The sequence below is a fragment of the Pongo abelii genome, chromosome 17 (genome assembly GCF_028885655.2).
Source record: "Pongo abelii isolate AG06213 chromosome 17, NHGRI_mPonAbe1-v2.0_pri, whole genome shotgun sequence".
In the NCBI taxonomy this organism is placed as follows: domain Eukaryota; kingdom Metazoa; phylum Chordata; class Mammalia; order Primates; family Hominidae; genus Pongo; species Pongo abelii.
The window spans coordinates 95218197-95242126 of record NC_072002.2 but is presented as its reverse complement, the minus strand read 5'-3'; the positions used below and the strand labels follow the sequence as shown (position 1 = coordinate 95242126).

The 23930-nt window shown below is 46.6% G+C and overlaps 1 protein-coding gene across 2 annotated transcripts; it reads right to left on the bottom strand.

Moving 5' to 3' along the window:
• Window positions 1-42: 42 nt before the first annotated feature.
• On the bottom strand, window positions 43-12112 carry RBFA (ribosome binding factor A). 2 transcript variants are annotated; one of them, XM_024235824.3, is made up of 7 exons: window positions 11850-12112; window positions 9790-9832; window positions 8994-9170; window positions 7884-7996; window positions 4245-4329; window positions 2178-2251; window positions 43-672 (listed from the first exon to the last, which is right to left on the bottom strand). In XM_024235824.3, the coding sequence occupies exons 1-7, from the start codon at window positions 12005-12007 to the stop codon at window positions 291-293; spliced, it is 1032 nt and encodes a 343-aa protein (XP_024091592.1). In that variant the 5' UTR covers window positions 12008-12112; the 3' UTR covers window positions 43-290. The 2 variants fall into 2 exon arrangements, with proteins under 2 accessions (XP_024091592.1, XP_024091593.1); XM_024235825.3 differs by lacking the exon at window positions 4245-4329 and having other exon boundaries at window positions 11850-12058.
• Between the last annotated feature and the right edge of the window lie 11818 nt (window positions 12113-23930).

Sequence of the window (23930 nt, the reverse complement as noted above, 5' to 3'; positions counted from 1 at the left end):
TGGAGGTGGCCATGCCAGCATCTCAGAGACACTATTTTACCATTTTCTTTTTGTGAGAATCTGTGGTAAGATGGCCATTTAATTTTTAAATTACACACAGTGTATGGGAAAAAAACAGTGACTTGTGTAGCAAATTGTGTTTAGATACACAGAAAAGCTAGAAAATGCTGAAGTAGCAGAAGAGCAGATGGTTTTAACTCCATCAACTGCCTCAATGAAGCCACATGCTGCGTCGCGTGCCAATGCTTTTCCCTGCAAACATGGGATGGGCAGAGCTGACGCCTCTCCATCTACTCCCTGCTTGCTCCGCAGCTGTGGCCATCCTCTGTTCTGCCACCTCCTCTCTCTGCCTCCAGCTCCTCTGTGTCCGGGGCGTAGTATTCATACTCCGGGGCACCAACCAGGTCCAGGTCATCTTCAACCTCCTCGCCCGACAGGTAACTCTTGAGGGAGCTGTCCTGCTCCAGGCGGGGCTTGGCCCTCTTCCTTCCCTTTTTCATCTGCGTTGTCAGCTCAGCCACCTGCCCCTGCCACACCAGGCCCCCAAGCCCTTTATCTTTCCTCCTTTTGTACTCCATAATCTTCTTGTTGAGCGCCTCATGATCGATCCCACACAGACTGGAGCTTGTGGCCGGCTCTGTGGTGCCACAGGGTTGTGGGGCATCAGGGTCCCTGGGAAGGAAGAAGAGGAGGCTTCACACCAAGCACAAACCAAGCCCCCAGTCCACAGTGTCGTCACCACAACACAACAGCACATCACACTTCCTACATCTACTCGACTGAGAACCCTCCCAAACGTCTATCTGAGGGTAACTGGAGACAGGAGTGAAGGAAGGTGGGCTTTGGTTTCCGCCTTCTCCAGCGTCAGAAGCATTCGGCCAGCACAGTCCAGGTGCACCGTCCTGTATGCAATAAATGCATTTGCGCCGGGCACGGTGGCTCACATCTGTAATCCCAGCACTTTGGGAGGCTGAGGCGGGCGGATCACGAGGTCAGGAGTTCAAGACCAGCCTGGCCAACATGGTGAAACCCTGTCTCTACTAAAAATACAAAAATTAGCTGGGCATGGTGGCGCTCGCCTGTAATCCCAGCTACTCAGGAGGCTGAGGCAGGAGAATCACCTGAACCCAAGAGGCAGACATTGCAGTGAGCCAAGATCACGCCGCTGCACTCCAGCCTGGGCGACAGAGTGAGACTCTGCCTCAAAAAAAAAAAAAAAAAAAAAAAAAAAGAAAGCATTTGCAACTTTTTTCTCTAAGCATGGCCAGTGCCTCGGGCCAGTTAAACTAGCAGAATCGCAGGTGAGGTCTATCAGATCTGCCACTCATTTGCCTTCATGAAGAGTCTATTCTTGGTGAACAGCACCTAATCAAGGCCATGTCACAGCCCCTGTATCCTCCAAGGCTCCACTTTGGAAAGTTTCCAAACCCTGGGCTCAGCATCCTGACCTGCTGCCCCCACACTGCCCCTTGCTGACCCGGTCAGGCCAGGCCTGCTACAGCGTGGAGCTTTGCTTCCAGCTCAGGGATGCACCCGGCAGGCTGGTTAAACCTGACGCTGGCAGGTGCCGGGCGATGTCGACACTGCTGTCTAAGGCCCCCAGGCAAGGCCTGCTCTAGCAGCTGTGGGCTTGGAATGGGGCCCCCTACAAACACCCCAAGACCCGCAGGCTCTGTCAGGCACTACATGTTTGGAAAAGATGTGTATGTGTGTGTACATGCACAGGCCAAACTTCCACGCCCCCGATCTGCTCTCCCAAGCCCCACCTCCCTCTACTCTCCTCCTCACACCCATCTGTGATGTTTACTGCTTCCTGTCGGCCTCCCCTAGTGAAATGCAGGTTCCAAAGACAGCTGCATCCTAAGTGCTAGACCAGGGCTTGGCACACAGTTAGCACTCAATAACAATGTGTTGAATGAATGAAGAGGACAAGAGGCCCTCTCCTCACTGCAGGAGTTATGGCAGACACCTCTGGTGGCCCCTGAGGCCCTCACTGTGTAAACGTGGCCAGGCCACAGCACAGGCCTGTGAATGTGGACTGCCGGCCCTGGGGGCAAGTGCCACGGGGACCATGCAGGCTACCAGGGATGTGGAGCTGGGCAGCTGCTGTGGAAAACAGCGATTCCATACCCAGGAATCTACCCCAGGGAATCAAAACATATGTCCACATGCGTCACCTGAAATCATTTTGTACAAAGTTGTCTCTTTCATCCCGGGGTCCAAAGTCTGCGATTGCCAGTAACTGATCAAGCTACAGAGGAACACAGAGGGTAAACCAGTTAGCTACATCCCCACTGCCGTACTTACAGCCGGGCTCCGTGTAACACCAGCATTGTTAACTGCAGAGCTTTTGATCAGACTTTGCACAATTCCTTCTATTGACTCTTCCCAAATACTAGGACCTGTTCAGTAGCCTGTGCTTTCAAATACCTTACTGTTACTTTAACATATTTTCTCTGATAACAAAGTGAGGCTTTTTAAAAACTACATTTTAGACCTGTTAGTCAAATTTATGAAGAAATCAGTTAAGCGTTAGTTGAATTAACTAATCATTAACTGGTTTCTAAGGTAGTTTTGCAAAATGCTTCAATTTTGCCACAGAATTTGTGTGCTTGGGGGGACAAAAGCCTCCCGGCAAGACAAGGTAAAAGATGATGGGGACAGTCCACAAAGCTGGGAGCCTAAACTACAAGAGAAAACTGCTCCTCAGCCAGGCTCATGGGATGCCATCCACACCACGGCAATGGCCCACAAGCCCTGCTGGACAATGCATTCCATCCGCACCCTGGCCTGCCTATCCCCTGCCTCCGGGGGTGTCCTCATCCTGCTCCAAGCATAGCATGCACTCTCCCCTGTCCAGTGACTGTTCTGGAACCCACACCACCTGATGGGACCTCCCTCCCCAGAGACAGGAGCCTGGGGTGCTGAGCTCAGACAGGGAGACTGGCACGTCCTCCCCGGGGAATGCCTTGCTCATGCCCTCACAGCACACTGCCATGACCCAAACTGTCCTTGATTCCTTACAGCAGGGACTATAACTTCACTCCTTTGTTTCTTTTTCTAGCAAGGGGAATCACATATCTGTCAAGCTTATTACTTGTACAATGTTTTTAGTGTTACCTACACACTGATTAACGAAAACCAAAAATGTCAAACTGGATCTTTTTCTTCTGTGGGTCCAAATGCTGTCTGGTCCTATACTGACTAACAGTTACCTATAATACTGCAAACGCTATTGGCTGATTTTTGACTGACTTTTTGAAGGTATAACATATCTTAATAACTGCCAGGTAACCACCACCCAGGGAAGTATATATTTACATGTTTTTAATCTTTATAGCTAACCCATCTCTAAAGCAAGGAAAATGATGATAAAAGCACTTATGGTTACAGGACAACCTAAGTCTCATAAGCCCCAATAGTGTGAAACGAAAGTGGACTGATCCATGTCGAGAGGTGGGAGAGGGAGACAGGCGTGGGAGGGCAACTCTGGCCATGTCGAGTTCATACCGTAGTTAGAGCTACAGTGATAAGCATAAAAAAATTAAAACCAGAAACAGCAATTACTTCTGGGGACCTGGGCTGGGAACAGGGGCACAGGAGCAAGGGAGAGCCTTTTCATTTGCACCCTTCTTTCATTACTTTTCATTTGTTCCCTTCTCAGTGGTTTCTTCTTTTTTTTTTTTTTTTGACACGGAGCCTCTCACTCTGTCGCCCAGGCTGGAATGCAGTGGCACAATCTCGGCTCACTGCAACCTCCGCCTCCCCGGTTCAACTGATTCTTCTGCCTCAGCCTCCCGAGCAGCTGAGACTACAGGCGCGCGCCACCACACCCGGCTAATTTTTTTTGTATTTTTAGTAAAGACAGGGTTTCACCATATTGGCCAGGCTAGCCTCGAACTCCTGACCTTGTGATCCACCTGCCTCGGCCTCCCAAAGTGCTGGGATTACAGGCTTGAGCCACTGCACCTGGCCTCTTCTCTTTTTTAACTGTGCATTATCTTTTCAGGATTTAAAACTTAAATTTAAAACTGTATTCATATAAGCGTTTATGTTATAAAAAGTTAATTATTACCTGGGCCCGGTGGCTCACACCTATAAATCCCAGCACTTTGGGAGGCCGAGGCAGAAGGATCCCTTGAGGCCAGGAGTCCAAGACTAGCCTGGACAATATAGCAAGACTCTGTCTCTAATTAAAAAAATAAAAATTTTAAAATTTTAAAAAGTTTTTTTGAAAACCTTACCTCAGCTAGAGCTGCATTTCCCTTGTCTTGAACAAACACTATCGGTGGCACATTCCTCAGGGTCTGCTGGGACATCAAAAGGTGCCTAGGAGAGAGAATGCACAGACCCTCACAGCTGTGCCGTCACACTCAGTGGAGAGGTGTGACAGTGCTGAACATAAGATTCAAGATGTCACTAAGAGGCAGAAGTGAGAGGCCGGGCGCGGTGGCTCACGCCTGTAATCCCAGCACTTTGGGAGGCCGAGGCAGGTGGATCATGAGGTCAGGAGATCGAGACCATCCTGGCTAACACGGTGAAACCCCGTCTCTACTAAAAATACAAAAAATTAGCCGGGTGTGGTGGCGGGCACCTGTAGTCCCAGCTACTTGGGAGGCTGAGGCAGGAGAATGGCCTGAACCTGGGAGGTGGAACTTGCAGTGAGCCGAGATAGCGCCACTGCACTCCGGCCTGGGTGAAAGAGCAAGACTGCGTCTCAAAAAAAAAAAAAAAAAAAAAAAAAAGAGGCAGGAGTGAGATTTATTGTATTACTCAAAAATGAAAATCTCAGCCCAGAATAGTCATCTTTAGTCAACTACCACATCAAAAAAGTGATGCAAAATGCATCATAACTGCAATTGCCTTGACTTTTCTCAACACAACTTGTGAGATCTGTATAAATAACCTCATCTGAACTCATCACCGTGGCCTTGGGCTCCAGGGTCTGTGCACTAACAGCCTGTCCTCCTGCGCTCAGTGGACACGCCCTGGCACGACACGACCCTCAGGTTCCCAGATATTAGACACAGAAGTGATATTTGTATCATGCACATCACATAATACAGACCTAGGGCCAATGTAGGCACGGCACATATAACCAGCGAAAGCCGTGACCACAGATCTTTGGTACACAGCTATGGAAAACGCTGACCCTAAATCTTGGGTGACCACAGGAGTTGGGAAGAGGGACATTCAGCTCAACTGAATTTTCTGATACCTAAAAATCGGAAAACAATGCTGTTTCAACACTTGTCAATAATCTCTCATTTTCTTGCTTTTGTTAAACAGTAAGAAATGAGCGTTCTCTGATATGCAGTTTCACAAACCCCTGGGCATCATCGTGCATGGTAATGACGCAGGGAAGACAGGCAGGGTGCCTGCAACAAAACCCACACATGGCCACCTTTTCTACGTCTGTCCCCACCCTAAACATGGGGCATGATGAGAAGGGAGGCAGAAAGGAGGAATTCCAGTTCTGAGAGAGCTGGTCAGTGAGCTGGATTTTCTGCATTTTTTAAAACTGAGGAGGAAACTGAATAATTTCTTTATTATCATCCAGCTCAGCAATTCCCAAAATTGTTGGTCCCAGGATCCTTTACATTCTTAAAAATTATTGAAGATCCCAAAGAGCATTTGTTTATGTGGGTTCTATCTATCAATATTTACTATACTACAAACTAAAACTGAGAACTCCAAAAGCTATGTCTTTTTAAAGTCACTTAAAAACCCACTAAATGCTTACAGATATTTTTAACAAAAAAATATATATATATTCCCCCCGCAAAATCAATGAGAAGCATGGCATTGTTTACTTATTTGCAAATTCTCCAAGGCCAGCTTCATGGAAGACAGCTGGGATCTCATCGCTGCTTCTGCACTCTGTCCTTCCTCTCACTGAAATACAAGAAGAGCCAGCGCAGTAGCTCATGCCTGTAATCTCAACACTTTGGGAGGCTCAGGCCAGAGAATCGCTTAAGCCCAGAAGTTGGAGACCAGCCTAGGCAACATAGGGAGACCTTATCTCTACAAAAAATACAAAATTAGCCAAGTGTGGTGGCATGCACCTGTGCTTCCAGCTGTATGGGAGGCTGAGGCAGGAAGATCACTTGAGCCTGGGAGGTTGAGGCTGCAGTGAGCCAAGATTGTGTCTCTGCACTCCAGCCTGGGAGACAGAATGAGATCCTGTCTCAAAAAAAAAAAAAAAATCAGGCCTCCCAGTTATGTGTTGGGAAAGACAGAATTTAACAGCCATGAGAAAATTATGGATCTTCTTTGTCACAAAAATTCAACAAACGTACTTTATCAAAGGTCAGTTGTCCCAGCCTGGCCAATATAGTGAAACCTCATCTCTACTAAAAATACAAAAATTAGCTGGGCATGGTGGCGGGCATCTGTAACCCCAGCTACTCAGGAGGCTGAGGCATGAGAATCACTTGAACCCGGGAGGCAGAGGTTGCAGTGAGCCAATATCACTCCACTGCCCTCCAGCCTGGGCGACAGAGCAAGACTCCATCTCAAATAAATAAATATATAAATAGTTGCAATGAGGAATCTGAAACCACACCAACCAACCTGTCACACTCTGCTACATTAAAACTCACCATCTGGCTCACACTTCGAATTGATCTTCTCTCAGTGTATGGTTTTGTAACCTCATGCACCGGTCATTGGAAAACAACAGCTCACCTAGTTATGCAGATTTTAAAAGCGTTGACACAGTTTATCATACAACAGCACGTTTGTTAAGGTCGCTGCCAATCTCGTCAGTAGAATCTCAAGTACCTAGAAGTTGTGAAGCTCACAGTGGTGAATACAAGTTTCCTAAAATTCTGATTTTCACTTGAAAGCTTAAATTTTATCACTGGCAACAGATATGGTCCGTTGTTTGCTCTAGAGTGGTAGGTTCACTCACTCATTTTTGAAAGAATGTCTGCCAAACACCCAAACCTGAACAGTCTGCTCACTGATGCTTTTCTGTTCAGCATTCTCCAGACAGCAGGTGATTTACATGTACTTCCCATTACAAAAAACATGAAAAAGACATGCTCAAGGGTCAAGATTTAATACAATTAATAATTTTTGATAAACTGTCTCGGATTTTTTAATTTTTCTTTGAGAAACAGGGTCTTGCTCCATTGCCCAGGCTGGAATGGAGGTACATTATCACAGCTCACTGCCATCTCAAATTCCTGGGCTGATAGGAATCCAGGGGATACCTCCCACCTCAGCCTCCTGAGTAGGTGGGACTACATGCGTGTGCTGCCACTGTGCCTGATTAATTTTTTAATTTTTTGTAGAGACGGGGTCTCGCCATCTTGCCCAGACTGGTCCTGAACTCCTGGCCTCAAGTGATCCTCCCGCCTCGGCATCCCGAGTTGTGGGGATTACAGGTGAGAGGCACCATGTCCAGCCTCATCTAGGATATTCTTAAGTAAAAGTGACATTGTCTTTTACTCTAGGCATGTGGCATGGTGCCCCTACAGCACTGGCCGGCAGCATGGCACCAGCAGTCTTCCCTCATGGTTTCTGTACCCTCAGTGCAAATGTCAAAACAGCAGGAGGCGTGAAATAACGTCTTACCCTAATGAACTCCCTGACAGGATCTCCAGATCCCTAGGGATCCTGGCACACTTTGAGAAATGCTAACCTACATTATAGCTTATACAAAAATGCAAATTATACTATGAACTTCAAGAAAATGCTTTCAATACCCAAAGGAAATAAAATCACCACTTACTAAAAAAGAAAAAGAAAATGCTTCCAAAATTTTCTTTAAAAGCAAAAATACTCAATGAGAAGTTAAAGTCCACCTACAGTGAAACAGCTGAGAAATTTAGGGTGTGAGCAAAAAGCAAGTACATTCAGAAAGCAAAGGGCATCACCTCATGTGCGCGGCACTTCTCTGCAGGACAGCCTCCATGTGTGCGTTCTGCTCAGCAGAGAGCGTTGTCTTCCAGTACACTCGGCAGGCTGAGAAGTCTGGAGTCAGGGAAACCTGAGATCCCGCCCTCCCACAGGTCACTTTTTAGTTTACATGGGTTTTCAAGACAAACAACATCCAGGAGATGAAAACGACAGCTGCAGACGCCCCTCCCACCCAAGCCAGGGCTCTGGCATGCTGCTGGAGGCCACGGCCTGCTGCCGCACCACGCCCCCAGGTGAAGTAGGGCCCCAGAAACCAAAACCTCCCTCTCCTCTTCACCAGGACCCGCAAACCAAACCACCTGGTTTGCAGAACCAAAGCGGAATCCTGACCCCACGCTTGCCTCACAGCCACTTGCCCTGAGAAGCTAATCAAAAATGCTCGATGCTGCCTTTTCTCCTTACAATTCACTGAGTGGGTCAGAGGAAGTCATTTCCTGTACCTCTGTACTGAGGTACATGCAGATGCATCCTGTTCCCACGGCAGGTTTAGACCTTCTACTACCTGACAATGTGCCAGGTGCTGTTTGGTCACAGGACTCCCGCCTTGCAGTGAGACACGTGCCTCTGCACAGCACAGACACCCACCATCTGTCTTCAGGGCTCCAGTGACCAGACTGAGCATCATTTCTATTTCTGCAACCCAGAACTAAGAGTTTATAAGTGCTAAAGTGACTTTTTTTTTTTTGAGACGGAGTCTCGCTCTGTCACCCAGGCTGGAGTGCAGAGGCGCGGTCTCAGCTCACTGCAACCTCCGCCTCCCAGGTTCAAGCGATTCTCCTGCCTCAGCCTCCTGAGTAGCTGGGACTACAGGCGCCCTCCACTACGCTCGGCTAAGTTTTTGTATTTTTAGTAGAGATGGGGTTTCACTGTGTTAGCCAGGATCATCTCAATCTCCTGACCTCGTGATCCACCCGCCTCAGCCTCCCAAAGTGCTGGGATTACAGGCGTGAGCCACCGCGCCCAATCTAAAGCGTCTTTTTTTAATTGTCAGGCAAGACTGGGCCAGGTAAAGTAAGTGCCAGGCCTGCTGTCTCAACCCATTTCTTCTCTTTGGCCACACAGCCTACCTTGGAGAGCTCCACGTTAAGGTCATACAGCTCCTGACTCACTTCAGGGGTACACAGCAGGTCTGTCAGTGCCTTATAGAGGAGGCCGTTCAGGGCCCTCAGGCGTGCATGGTCTTCCTTCCTGGTTTTCTTTGAGGTGCTCCTCATGAGGAATTCCAAGTTGGATGGTTTGTAAGTCTCCATCAAGAAAAAGAGCACACCCCAAGGGCAGCATTACAACTCCAAACTCACCAAGTCACACAACAGGGGCTGGGGGAGGGCTGGATGGGCAACCACATCAACAGCAGCTATCACTCTCAGCTGCCTCAGCTTTCATTAAGATAAAGTTTTATAAACCGGGATCCTTTTAGATTTTACCTGGTAACCCTCCAAGATTAAAAGTACTGCAAGTAAATATTTTCTCAAAAAAAGTTTTTGTTGAGATATAATTCACATACCATAAAGTTCACCCTGCTAAAGGGAATAATTCAGTAATTTTTAGTATATGTGATGTATTTATTTTTCAGAATGGGAGCCATATATTGTATAAACTTTTACGGTACACACACACTAAAAACTGAAAGGATATTACCATATTATAATTTGATAAAAGATATGACTTTCCAGAAAACATTAATGTCAGTACATTTTTTTTTGAAAAGGTCAAAACTCCATATTGCCAATGGCATCCAGTCGCATCCACACAGACACTGTCCCCACCAATACAGAAATGGAAAGATCTACAGGTAAGAGTTTTGCCAACTTTTAAACCCTCACTCCCATCAGGATTATAAAATGGCTCATGGCTTGTACTCACCGAGTGAGAACCCAAGGAAGGACTTTCATACCAAACCTTTTTTCTTTGGGGAGAAAATAAGCATTATGTTAATGATGGCAAAGTCAAAAAGTTACATAAGCTAATTTAAGAGGTTATGATACCATAACTGTTTATAAGGGGCTAAACTTAGATGTTACGTTACTGGCCATCTTAAAAAATTTCAGAATTTAACTGATAACATGGGTTGTGGTGAAGAGGCTGAATATGGTTTTAACTCAACCTCATAATTTTTACCTAAATTCTACTTCTAGTCCCAAGGTTAGAGAGAGGATCTTAAAAAGACACCTACCAAACTGCACAGAAACACTATACTCTTAATTAATAAAGATGTTTCCCATGGAAGTTCAGGTAAAGGATTCGGATACTGTTACAGGCATAGACTGAGACTGAACAATTAAGCAAATGGATGGTGGGAGCCACGCTCACCACTGGAGTGCGACTTACAGATAAGCAAGGAGAGGAGGCTAGAATGATCCACACAGTACGTCTGGAGTTGGAGACAGATGGCTATACACAGAAATGTTTATAGGTGCATATTTACACCAGGGTTAGTAGAAACACATATATCCTTTCATCAGATGAGATGGCCCAAAAGACAGACACCCCAGAAGCAATGAACACACCCAGCACCCACGGTTTCTAATCTCTCTCTCCAATAAAAGGAACGAAGGCTCCTTGGAGAAATGGCTGATTTTAGGGCTGCGGTACGAAACACACAAGATGAGCCTGGAGTATCTTGTAGTGCCAGAAAGTAGGAAAGTGTTTAACACACACAAAACCCAGCAAAATCCCATAATGACAGGGTATGCAAACAGGACATAGGAGCTTAGTGAGCTCCTGAAGGCCTGAGCTGGAAACATTTGAACAAAACTAAGTAACACGGGATTATAACCCATGAGTTCTTGGTGATATGAATGAATTAATAAATGGGGTGAAGAGACACATCCCCTGTGCAGAATGCAAATAACTTATGAGCAAAATTCCCCACTCCTTAGGCGTGGGCTGCACACAGCGACTTCCTCCCAGAGTACAGTAAGGAAAGGGGGCAAAAAGTAACTTTAAGGTAGAGAAACCTGGCAAGCACCTCATGCAGGGGATCACGGCCAACGTGGACCCTGGATACGCTGCGATGAGAACGGCCTTTACCTCTGTAGTCTTCCTCCCCAAAAGCCATAATCCACGTCTAAGCATTAAAAAAACAGGCACATTCCAACAGAGAGGCATCCTGCAAAGCACCTGACCAGTACCCCTCAAAACTGGCACAGCCATCAAAAACAGGGACAGTCTGGGACACTACCCCAGCCTAAGGAAACAAGACAATTCAATGTAACGTGGACCTCGGGTGGGGACCTGGGACAGGAAGGGACAGCAGGCAGAACCAACGAAAAGTGAATAAAGTATGAGCTTCAGTTAGCAACACTCTTATCAATATCGGCTCATTAACTGGAACACGCTGGAAGCTAAAGTCCGACGCTAATACAGGGGGAGCTGGGTGCCAGGACACAGGAACGCGGCACTATTTTTGCAATTTTTCTGCAGGGTCTAAAACTGTCTTTAAAAGTAGTTTATTAAAGTAGAAAACATACAACCACCTACCATACTTAGAAGAACTAAAAGCAGTGTGAAAAGTCAATGTATTTTATTGTACTTATCTTTCATCATTTAAAAACACTAATTATCATGACAAGCTTTAGTCTTCAAATTAACTCCACACAGAAAGTCAACATTAGCAAGGAAATTCTTATATTTTTTCATTTTTCCTCATTTTCTGAAACTAATCTCCTGAAAAATACGTCTGGTGACAAGAATCAAAATAAACACACATTGTCACTTTGTGTTTTTTAACCCGACACACGTCCACGAACACAAAAACTGCAAATGTTGACAGTGAGGGCTGGAACTGCTGCAGACCCCAGGAGGCAGGAACTGGCGAGCCAGGCCGCGTGGGCCCAAGAACGCGGCTGAGCGGACACCGCAACCCGGGGACACCGCCCCCTAGGGACTACCGCGCCCAGGGACACCGCCCCCCTCCGCATTACTTGGTTTTCGATGCAAACTTCTTGAGCCAGTTCTTGCAGGAGACAGCAGAGCAGTGCAGTCCCCGCTCGCAGCCCGGAAATAGCGCAGCATCGCGGCTACGGAACAGGGCCCGGAGACCAGCGCGGGAGCGCCACAACCCGCCCGCCGCAGCCCACATGGCGCAGCCCCGGGACCCGCAGCTAGCAGGGAGACAACGGGCGCAGGCGCGGAGCGACTACTGGCGCGAGAGTGGCGGCGTGTGGGCGGGGCGATGGTGCAGGGCGGGGCGAGGCCAGGCGCGAAGATGGCGGCGTGTGGGCGGGCCCACGGCGCGGGGCGGGGCGAAGACGTGATGCAAGGCGGGCGGGGCAACGACGGCGGAGGGGCGAAGGCCCCAGGCGGGCGGTAGGTGGGCGGGGCGAAGACTACGCGAGGCGGACGGCGTGTGGACGGGGCGACGGCGCGGGGCGGGGCGAAGACTGGGCGCAAGAAGGGGCGGGGCGACAACGGCGGAGGGGCGAAGGCGCGAGGCGGGCGGCGAGTGGGCGGGGTGAAGACTGACGCGAAGCGGGCGGTGGGTAGGCGGGGTGAAGACTGACGCGAGGCGGGCGGTGAATGGGCGGGGCGAAGACTGACGCGAGGTGGGCGGTGGGCGGTGGGTGGTGGGTGGGCAGGGCGAAGACTGAAGCGAGAAGGGCAGCGCGAGGTGGGCAACTACCAGAGCGAGGCGAGCGGCGTGTAGGCGGGGTGAAGACAACGCCACGTGGGCAGTGTGCGGGCGCGGGGGCGGCAACGGGGGCGGGGCGAAGGACAACGCGAGGCGGGGCCGGCGGGAGCTGGGCGTGGGGCGGCCGCGTGGGCTGCGTGGGTTGTGTGCCGCTCGGGGAAGCGCGGGAACCGCCTGGTTGCCTGGCACTGCGTAGCTGGGGAACACGTTTGGTTCAAATGCTGGGAACTGATGTAGGCGGGTGCGCTGCACAAAGCAACGAAGGCATCGAAGCCTGGAGACTTGGGCAGGGCCGCTGTCGGCGGGAGGCTGCGAGGGGTCCGTCTGTTTCCGCCACTGGGTCTTCGAGGTCTTTGCTCCTGCGCCGCCTCCTCCCCGGGCGCCTAGAGAAAGACCCCAGATTGGGCGTCCTCCCCAGAAGTGGTCTCACCCCTCCCGCCTCCCCGGAGTCAGCCTGGCCCAGCGGAGAAGCTGCTCCCCCGGGTGCGGAAAGAGAAGTGAGCGCGACCGCAGTGTTGGGGATGCGTGGGCTGTGACTCCCCCGAGGCGGCTGCTGTGGTGTGAGACACGTCTGTGTGTATCTGTGGGCGCGTGTGGATGTGTACATGTGTATGTGTGCCTATGTATATACGTGTGTGCATGTGTGTGGACATGTATATGTGTGCATGTGCGTGCGCGTATATATGTGTATGTGTCTGTACGTGTATGTATGTGTGTATATATTGTCAATCGAAGAGAACGACGAGACAAGTCTCTAATCATTTTAGGAAATGTATTTGCCAAAGTTAAGTACGTACCCAGGAGACAGGTCTATGCCTTTCTCCAAAGATGATTTTGAGGGCTCCAGATTTGAAGGGGAAAGGGCGGAGTATTGAGAAGCATAGAGTTTTTACAAACAGGGGCAGAGGAAAAACGTGGGGAATCTGCATTTTACATAAGATAACGCAGACAAAATGTGGTAGGGGAGCAATTAGATGGGCTAGGGTGACTGCACCTGTAAAGATAAGCTATCAATTTGCATTGCCATGGTTTTTACTTTTTTGAAATGGAGTCTCGCTCTGCCGCCCAGGCTGGAGGGCACTGGCGTGATCTCGGCTCACTGCAACCTCCACCTTCCAGGTTCAAACAATTCTCCCGCCTCAGCCTCTCATGTAGCTGGGATTACAGCTGTGTGCCACAACACCCAGCTACTTTTTGTATTTTTAGTAGAGACGGGGTTTCCCCATGTTGGCCAAGCTGATCTCAAACTCCTGACCTCAAGTGATCCGCCCGCCTCGGCCTTCCAAAATGCTGGGATTACAGGCGTGAGCCACCGCGCCTGGCCACCATGGTGAAATTTGAGCAGCTCACCAGGAATCTCCTTGTGGGCAAAATATGGGGGAGGCGTGTAGCCTTTCATCTTGTAGCCATCTTATTTAAGAACCAAAAGGGGGAGACAGGTTTGCGTGACCCAGTTCCCAGCTTGACTTTTCCCTTTGGCTAAATGAGTTTGGCCTCCCAAAGTTTAATTTCCTTTCACATTTCCGCGTTTTTTTTTCTTTAAAATCTTTTGGAGAAAAGCATTTTAAAAAGGAATGTGGGTTCCTGGCCTCAGGGTGCTGCTTCCTCCTTTCTTCCCACCTGCTAGTTTGTTGTTGCTGGGATGGTTTATTCCTAGAAGTTCAAGTCCTTCGTCACGAGGAATGCTCATTCCTAGGAGATCATGTCCCACGAAGATAAAAAATAGGGAGGAAAGGAAAAAAGAAAGAGGAAAAAAAGAAAAATGTATAGGGACCTAGGCCAGACTTATAGCAACAAAAGGAGGGCAAAACTGGAAGCTAGGTCTGGCTACATTACTGCCTCCTCAATTAGAGCAATTCTTTGGGCAGTCATTACCCTAGCCCTTTCAGTTACACATGGACTTATTTGCAAACATATACCATAACAACATTATAAGCAAAAACAGGACAAATCGGAAATTATTCTTATTATAAGCACTAGCTTTTGCCACCAAGTTCCCCAGAATCCAAACCAACTGCTCAACCAATCAGTGAGGGTTTTGGGTCTGACAGGTTGATTATCTGGGTTTTCATATCAGTCATAAGCCGCGTTATGTTCTTCATTTTCTGGAATATACACACAACATTCATTTGTTCTGGCGCAGATGCCCCCTTGTGCTGCCGTCAGTGTATCTAAAGCCATATGATTTTGCAGCACAGCTTTCCTCATAAGCATGACCCCACCGTTTGGCAGAGATAACTCATGTAGCCATCATTCAGGGCCTTTTGGGTGTAATTTGTTAAGGCTTCTATATCCCATATAGCATCTTCAATAGCTATCTGTGGTACAAAGATTGAAGTTAAATGATCATATCATTGGAATACTGAACGTGTCCAATGAGATTGTAAATGAAAAAGGTTTGCTGTTTTTGGCAGGGTCTGAATTACTGTCCTTGTGCCCAAGCATAACCTCGGGAGGGAGCATTGTCTCAACCACGCTGGAGGTGACCACAGCCGTAAGTTAGTGCCACATAGCCAATATGTCCCATTTGGAGCTAGCCAATAAATACTTGATCACTGCACCCAGTCTGTGGCATGCCAGTCAGTGTCTCATAATACGATAATGTGGTCACAACATTCTCCAGGTGTCCACCCCATATACCTTCCTACTGTTTGGCCACAGGTCCTGGGTGTAATTTCTTTGCTCCCAGCACAAAGGAGCGTTTTGGCTGAGTTGACCAAATGAAGGGGTGAACCAGATAAATCCATCCCAAGTTTGCATTATTCCATTGTGAAAACGGGCCATTGTTTGGGGCTTGGTCACCACTTTTAGTTGGGGGGAAATGCTGAAGTGAGAGCTAATGAGCTGGTCCTTTCCACTGAAAAACGTCTCCCATGTCCCTTGTTCTTAAGAGTGTTTTTATTTATTCATTTATTTTGACATGGAATCTTACTCCATCGCCCAGGCTGGAGTGCAGTGGCATGTTCTCAGCTCACTGCAACCTCCAACTCCCAGGTTCAAGCAATTCTCCTGCCTCAGCCTGCCAAGTAGCTGGGATTACAGGCATACACCACCACACCTGGCTAATTTTTGCATTTTTAGTAGAGACGGGGTTTCACCATGTTGGCCAGGCCTGGTCTGAAACTCCTGATCTCAAATGATCCACCCGCCTCGGCCTCCTAAAGTGCTGGGATTACAGGCATGAGCCACCATTCCTGGCCAAGAGTGTTTTTAATGGGCCAACTATATATATTGTCTTTTGTTATGCCAGCACGAAGGATACCAAACTGTTTCTGTGATGTAATAAATTTTTGGTGTTCTATCCAGTCCTGACCTTAGAAGGAGGATACCCACCATGGGAGGCTGGAGCCACTGGAAAGAGGTGTGAGTCCGCATATCAAGCAGGTGTTCTTACGTAATCTGTCTGCATAATCCTGAGCCCATTGTAGAAACAGGTTTGTTTCATGAGCATCAGTGGATGGCAGTGGCAAGAAGGTGAAGGGATACATGATTAATAATAGCAAGGTTGTGAAATTCATCTTAGTTACTAAAGGGTGTTAAATCAGACAAGGCAAGTGCCCTGTTCTTTATTAGACAGCAGATGACAGTATATCTAGGACAATAATTGTAATGGTTATTGTACAGTAAACATAGGCATTTCTTTGTGTACAGGCCTGGTCCTGTGTCTTGGGTTTAAGCAGTCCACAACAGCTGTTGTCTGCTTCTAATCCTGGGTTGGAGGTCAATGTTTAGTGAACTGGAGGCAAAGGTCTTTGGTGGGAGTTACAGTCCACTCAGGAGGTTGTGCCTCAAGATGAGAGAGATGAATCCATGAGTCTACACCTTCTAATTTTATGGGACATAGATTAGTCAATAGTACCTGGTGTGGGCCCTTCCATTGGGGTTGAAGGGAATTATTTATTAGATGTCTTTTCCAATAGACAAAATCTCTGGATTGCAGATTGTGACCAGGCACCTTATCTTCATGGGGCACACTATGAAAGGAATTCTTTACCAAATCTTGGCTTTTTTTTAAGGCGATTAAGTCCCTCACAATATTGCAATATATCTCCCTTGAGAAAAGTTGGGTTGATTATGTTTGTTCCCATACACATGGGCCTCGGTTATTATTTCTTGAGGACACAGTTGTTTTCCAAAAGGGGTGGATTGGAGTTTAAGCAGCACTAGGGGGAGTGCTTTGGGCCAGGGGAGGTGAAATGCCTGGAGGTGAATTTAGCCAGTTGTGCCTCTCCACTAGGCCTGAGGATTGGGGATGGTAGGCACAATGGAAATGTGAAAATATGGGCCAAATTTTACAAATATTTTGAATAACCTGGCCAGTAAAGTGAGTTCCCCTGTCGCTGTGATGTTCACCTGGGACTCGCCGCAGTAGGATAATTTTTTCTAGTAGGATTTTTCCAACGGCCATGGCTGTTGCTTGCCTGCAGGGAAAGCTTTAACCCAATGGGAAAACATGCAGAGCATTAGTAAAACATACTTTTAATCTTGAGATGATAGCAGTTGAATAAAATCAAGCTGCTATACCTCAGAAGGTCCAGCTGGAAGGGGAAAATGACCCTGGGTGGCTTTCCTTTATATTTGGGACAAATAACACATCAAGACTAAAACTTGTGCCACTGTGAAGGATGGTTTCCAGTAATATTGTTTATGCCAGGATATCATTTTATCTGGGTTACAGTGGGTTAGATTATGGACATATTCCATAAGGGGCACCTGGCATCCCCCTGGAGTAATGGTTGTTAGATCCACACCATATTTCAGTTTCGGGAGAAAAGTGTCTCCCTGACTGTTTCTAGGTAGATTTCTCTTTTGCAGGAGCTCTGCTCTGGGTTTCTTTCAACATGTTTCTAAGTGTTTCGGGTTTTATGGCCGTTTCCTGGATTGGGGCTGGTGGCTCGGGTGCTGCTCTTTTAGCGGTGGCATCAGCTAATTGGTTACCATTTCCGTAGTGTCTAATTTTGAGTGACTGGGATTTTTATAATTGCCAAACATGTGAGTTTTAGAATAGCTTCTAACAGCTCTGATATATGTTGTACATTTTTTATGGGTTGCCCTGAGGAGGCTAAATATCCTCCATCTTTCCATAGCATCCCAAAGTCATGCAAACCCCAAAAGCATAGCAGCTGTCAGTGTAAATGTTTTCAGCCTTGTATTTTGCCAGTTGACAACCACGGGTCAGGGCAATCAACTCGGCCACTTGAGATGATCTGGCTTCGGGAAGAGGACCGGGTTTAATTACCTCTGATAAGGAAACCACAGCATATCCTGCTCCAAAATTTCCATCCTCTCCTCTTAAATAAGACCCATCTGTATACCATTCTATTTTAGCATGATCCAGTGGCATCTCTTGTAGGTCTGTCCTGGGGGTGAGAAGTCAGTCAGTCATCAGAACACAGTCACGAGGGGTCTTGTCAGAAGGGCCTGGTAAGAGAGTAGCCAGATTAAGATTATTATACTGGAAGTAGTAATATTGGAAGATGGTACAAGCAAAATTTGATAAGAGGCTAACCGGTTGACAGACACACGTTGAGTATGATGAGAGTTTAGAAGGGTCTCAGGAGAATGTGGCACAGGAATGGTTAAGGGGAGAACACATAATTATTTCTTCAACAGACTTGTACAGAAGGGCCATGGTTGCTATTGCTCTCACACAAGGAGGCAACCCTCAAGCCACCAGGTCCAGGTATTGGCTAAAATAGCCTATAGGTCTCTGATGATCACCATGTTTCTGGATCAGTACCCTGGATGCAGTACCTCCAGTTTCGTGTATGGAAAGGGAGAAAGACAGTTTGTAGTTTGGGTGCCCTAAGGCTGGGGCATTAGTTAGAATTTCCTTTATTTGTTGTACAGCTGCTTGTCCCTCAAGACTCCACAAGATGGGATCAGGTTGTTCATTTTTTAACTATGCCTACAGAGTTTGAGTCATAAAGAAGAATTTGGTATCCAGTTTCTACAATAGCCAGCCAGGACCCAAAATCCTCTAAATTGTTTATTAGTGACAGGCATTGGGAAAGCTAAAATTCCTCTCACTCTGTTAGGGTTAATACTCAGTACTTTGACTGAGATAATATGCCTCCAAATGCTTAACTTGCAGCAAGCATAGCTGAAGTTTGTCTTTGGACACTTTGTGTCCCTTGGTGGCTGTTTGAGTAAATATAGACTATCTTCCTGGGAGGAAGATAGTGTGTCTGAACAAAGGAGAAGGTCATCTACATACTGAATGAGTGTTGAGCCCTGGGGAAACATTAAATCCTCTAAATCAGCTTTTAATATTTGGGACTTTGTGTATAAGTGAGACTTTGTTTATACCCTTGAGGCATTACTGTCCACATATATTGCCCTTCTTTCCAAGTAAAGGTAAACAAATACCGGCTGTCTGGATCTACAGGAATACTAAAGAAGGCACTGCAGAGATCTGCAACTGAGAAATACTGGCTGATAGTGGGTGTAGCTGATAGGATATGTGGGTTGGGGATTATTGGGTGTGTAGGTATTGCGATATTATTTATTGCCCTCAAGTCCTGTACAAATCTCCAACCCCTCCCACTTGGTTTCTTTACTGGGAATATAGGGCTGTTGCAGGGGCTTGTGCAGGGAATAGTGAGTCCCCTTTTCAGGTAATCTTCTATGATAGGGGCGATTCCATCTATGGCTTCCTCTACAATATCAGAGACGATACTGTTTAAGGTTGAGTAGGTGTTTCTTAGGGTTTATCTCTACCTTTATGAGAATGGCTGAGAATATTTTCCCTATATCTGTATTTGACTGAGACCGTAAGTGGAACGGACATCCTTGAGCAAGCGTTCTGCTTCTGGTTTAAACAGGAAAATTGGGGAAGATAAGAGGAGTTTTATCATTTCCTATTCTTTATTCCAATGTCTTCTCTTCTCCCCTAATATTTCCTCTTCTCTCTCCATTTCATTTTCTTGGTCACAAGATGATGTTTTAACATTACTGGTAGTAAATTGTGGTACATTGTCAGGACATTTTTTTAATTTGGTATTTTTGGTCATCTGGTTCCAATTCTTAAAAAAGTTCACCTTTTGATGAAAAAGATATATCGGCATTATGGATGTTGAGGAGATCATGGCCCAAAAGATTGACAAGGGCCGCAAGGCATATAAGAAACATGTGGGACCTGCTGAGCACGTCACACTTAGAGCCTGCGGTGGGGGAGCTGAACCCAATGAAACGGGAAGGTAAAGGTTTGTACTTAAAACGTAAGATTGTTTTATTAGACATACCCACCATGTTAACTTTTTTATTACTCCGAGGAATGGGGTTTCTAAATAAGCTGAGATTTGTCAGAGATATAATCATGCCTGTGTTGTCGGCTCATGGCTATTATATTAATCTCCCCCAATTTTTTTGTCAGGGTAGAATATTTGGAGACATGAAACTCCTGTACTTTCTCGGAGCACCCCTAGTTTTCCTGAGTTGCATTTTCCTGCCCTTTCTTTCATTTCAGCCTAAGGCAATCCCTTTTAAGGGGTCCCGGACTTTTACCATAGCAACAGACTGGGAGGGAAGGGTTCTCAGACCTAGAGAGCTTAAAAATCTTTCTGGGGCTGATAGGTTTGGAAGTTAATTGCTTTAGCTGTACATGCATAACCCCAGCAATCTTCTGTTTTTCCTTTTTTATCGTACTGTGGGGTAATTGGTCAGCTAAGTTAACTAGTTCATTAGTTCTGTCTATGGCCCAGTTTATCATGTAGCATTTTACAAGGGTGGCTAAATATCACCTAGTCCATTTAATAAATTTGCCTTTAATAATGTATCATTTTTATTTTCAAAGCAATCAGCTGTCATCTCACAATGTTGTCTAAAAGTTATATCAAGATGTGTGAAATAATCTAAAACTAATGCATTTGGGTTCTGGCAGCATTGCTGGGTTTTTCTGCAATCCACAGCCCTTTGGAACACTGGAGGAATAGTATTTAACAGTCATTGCTCACTCCTGTGCATCTTTACACCTATCTTCTGGATTTGGGGGGGCTGGTTGTTGTGGCTCTACTGGGCCTTCAGGGGTCAAATCTGTTATAGGGTCTGACCATTGTGCTTTTTCTAGCTGTTCCTTAGCTTTAGCTTCTGAGACGAACATGTGGACCAGCTGATAAAGGTCTGAGTGACCTGGGTCATAGGTTCTGATACTGAGCTGAAATTCTTGGGCAAACCTGATTGGGTCTTTATGGGGGCCAGGAAATTCTTTAACTATGACTCACAATTCAGCCTTTGACCAAGGTTGGTAGACAATCGCTGGGGCTCCCCTACCTGTTACCAGTTGTTCCCAAAATGGGGTGGTCATAAGAGAAGTCCCCGTAGGATCCCCCTTTTCTACATCTTCCAGAAGAGACGCTGCCATTGGGGCTGTCGGGGAATCAGCAGCAGCTGGAGTCTTTGAAGTCCTATTCCTGCCTTTTGTTGAGCGAGTGTTAAACGTGAAGGAGAAAAGTGGGACAGATCTGGTCTGGGGAAGTTCAGAGAGGTTAGGGTAGAGTGGGAGTGTAGGTGGAGTTGCCAAGTGGGAATAAGGGATTTCAAGGATTTCTTTAAGAGAGGTAAAAGATTAGAGAGTTCTTGATTAGCATTTCTAAGTTGCTTGTTTGCCTCCTATAGGGAGATGAGGCAGTCTTCACCCCTTTTGCTACTCTCCAGGTACCACTGAAAATAACTCTCCCATTCTGGTTGCTTATTTGTTGCGCCTGCATTTTCCATCCTGGTTCTCAGGTACACTAATTCGGGCATCTCAAAAGATCCCCATTTAGGTCATTGTAACTTAGAATCTGCTTTACTTATAGTGGTCCACTTGTTTAAATATTTGCATGATGATTTGTGATTTGCCATAAGTACTTTGCATATAGCCAGCCAGAGTTTCTAAAGGGGAATTTTGTGTTCTGCAGCTGCTGGGGTCTTAGAGGACTTGTTCCCCATAATTTAGAGCTCCTCTTTGGATTTGATGAAGTCGGGACGTATGTCCGACCCAAAATGTGCTGCTTGCAGACCTGGCTTTTCAGGGCCGTTACCTCCTGAACCGGTTTGGTCTACCCGTGTCACAGCTATCTGGCACAAGTGTGTCAGGGGCTCAAGTTGCAGGAGGGGTTGGTTCCTCAGACCTGCCGGCTGAGATGAGACCTAAATATGTTCTTCTGAAAGAGGAAACCTATTTGGAGCTGCTGCACATCTTAGGGAGTGTTTCTCCCAGACACCCTCAGGTGATTCTCAGTTGCCCAAGAATGCCCCGAAAGGCTGAGGGAAGCAAGGTGCTCTATTTCTCCAGCATGGAAGATTCCACACTCATGAGCTAGAGGGTTCAGAGTTGGTCAGATCTGATTGGGGAAAGGACCGAAACGTATACACATACACACACACACAAAGCAGAGACAAGCAACAAAAACAGTTAAGCAAAACTAACAATGATCACACAAAATATACGATTTCTAAGCACTCCAAGTGTAAGCAGGAAGTTAGCACCAGCTGGTTGTTAGTGCTAATTTTAGTCATTTAAAGAATTTACAAGACAGAATTCCAAACCAGTTTCTTACCTAGGAATGGGGCCCAAGCTGGAGACTGCTCTCTGCCAATGCAGAAGCAGACAAACTCACCTTCCATGATGGAAACCAGTGGAAAAACTCCCAAAAAAAGGGAGTTTTTCTTTTTTAACAGCGAATAAACCTCAGACCCCCCCAACTGAGAAACATTGGAAGATCAGGGATCCCTGGAGGAAAGAGGTCCCAGACTTCAGTAGATTGTCCTGTTGGTTCAGGCTACAGGGTGCCCGAGCCAGTACCAAGCACTGAAAGGCAAACTGCCCCAGGCCAGGCTACTTTCACTCAGGATCCCTTCGTGGTTACCAGATGTCAATCAAAGAAAGTGACAAGACAAATCTCCATCATTTTAGAAAATTTATTTGCCAAAGTTGAGGACGTGCCCAGGAGACAGGCCTATGCTTTTCTTCAAAGATGACTTTGAGGGCTTCAAATTTAAAGGGGAAAGGGTGGGATATTGAGAAGCACAGAATGCTGAGATCTTGCTGGGTAAAGTTAGTCAGTGTCTTAGTAATCAGGAATGTAATTCAAAAAGTTACTGTTTTTGTCACTTCCTAGAAGCAGGGAATTCAATATTTTAGTCTAAATTTTTACCTAGTAAGGTCCCTTCTATCTCTCAATAATAAATATTCATGGTAACATATGGGAGGATATTTCACCCTGAGTGAATATCCTCCTCTCCATTTGGTTCTTTTTTCCTTCATATAAAAGTTCAGCATTGTTCAATAAATTTAAACAGTTCCTTTATAAGACAAGTTAATTTTCTTATGCTGGTTGCATGGGGGGCGGGGGGCATGCTATGGGGACATCCTATCAAACCCCAAACCTCTCTAACTTTTGCCTGAAAAGAATTTGGAGTCAGAGTTTTTACACAACATTTGCAACCCTACGGCACCACCTAGTGGAATAGGATTTTTCTCCATGGGGAGCCCCGTCAGCCCTCTTCCCCAAACTTCTAGTTTCCTAATTCTTTTTCCTTTTATGTCCCTCTATCAGTGATCAGGCAACATGTCCTATTTGTAAACAAAAAAACTCCACTTTCAACAGCCAGGAGGAAGCTATCCTAATAAAACAGGTCTTAGCTTCAATACCATCCCCATCAAAGGAAGGGCAGCCATTCAATTCTTATGTTCTTTTAAGGCACCTGTTCTGCATTCAACGACATTGGGATTTAAACAAAAAAAGAATTTTGTGTTTGAAAGTTAATCAGTTCCATTCTGTGGGATTCCAATTTTTCACTGGGGCCATAGCAGGGGAAGCCAAATATGGTATTAAAATACCCTCCATTAAAGAGTCTTGCCCAAGTCCAACTACTACATAATCTCTCCCAGGCCTATTGGGTACCTGGGGAGCCTTTGGGCTGAGTGGGTCTAAGCATCCAACAGGGTGGAAAGCTAGGGTCTTGCACAGGTAAGTGTGACTAGTCCTGCCTACTACCTCCTCTGGATCCATGAGTAAAGGTCACACTTGTATCCATGGGGTGGCACCTATAATGGTTGCCAGGACCCAGAGAAGAGAAGAAAAGAGGAGAAGGGCAAAAGGGCAACACCTTTTCTCTCTTTCCTTCCACCCTTGGTCACGCCAAAGCAAGGAAGGGGACTAAGGAGTGCCTTGTCTCCCACTCTCTAGATGGGTAACAGACCATCTGCATTCTGTACATCCCTTGAGTGCATTCAAAATCACTGGAACTCCTTTAACCCTACGACTCTAAAGAGAAAGTGGCGTATATTCTGTTACACAAGGGCGTGGCCTTATGACCATCTTGGGAACAAACGAACCTGGCCTGAGGAAAGTCTTGATTTCTATACTATTCAACAACTAAAACTTTT

What these genes read in the sequence shown, in the direction of transcription:
- RBFA (XM_024235824.3), bottom strand. Translation starts at nt 12,007, where the DNA reads ATGTGGGCTGCGGCGGGCGGGTTGTGGCGCTCCCGCGCTGGTCTCCGG. An exon ending in AGAAGTGCCGCGCACATGAG is followed by an intron (nt 4,330 to 7,883) that starts GTGATGCCCTTT and finishes TCTCTCTCCTAG; the next exon opens with GCACCTTTTGATGTCCCAGC. An exon ending in TTTGTACAAAATGATTTCAG is followed by an intron (nt 673 to 2,177) that starts GTGACGCATGTG and finishes CTTCCTTCCCAG; the next exon opens with GGACCCTGATGCCCCACAAC.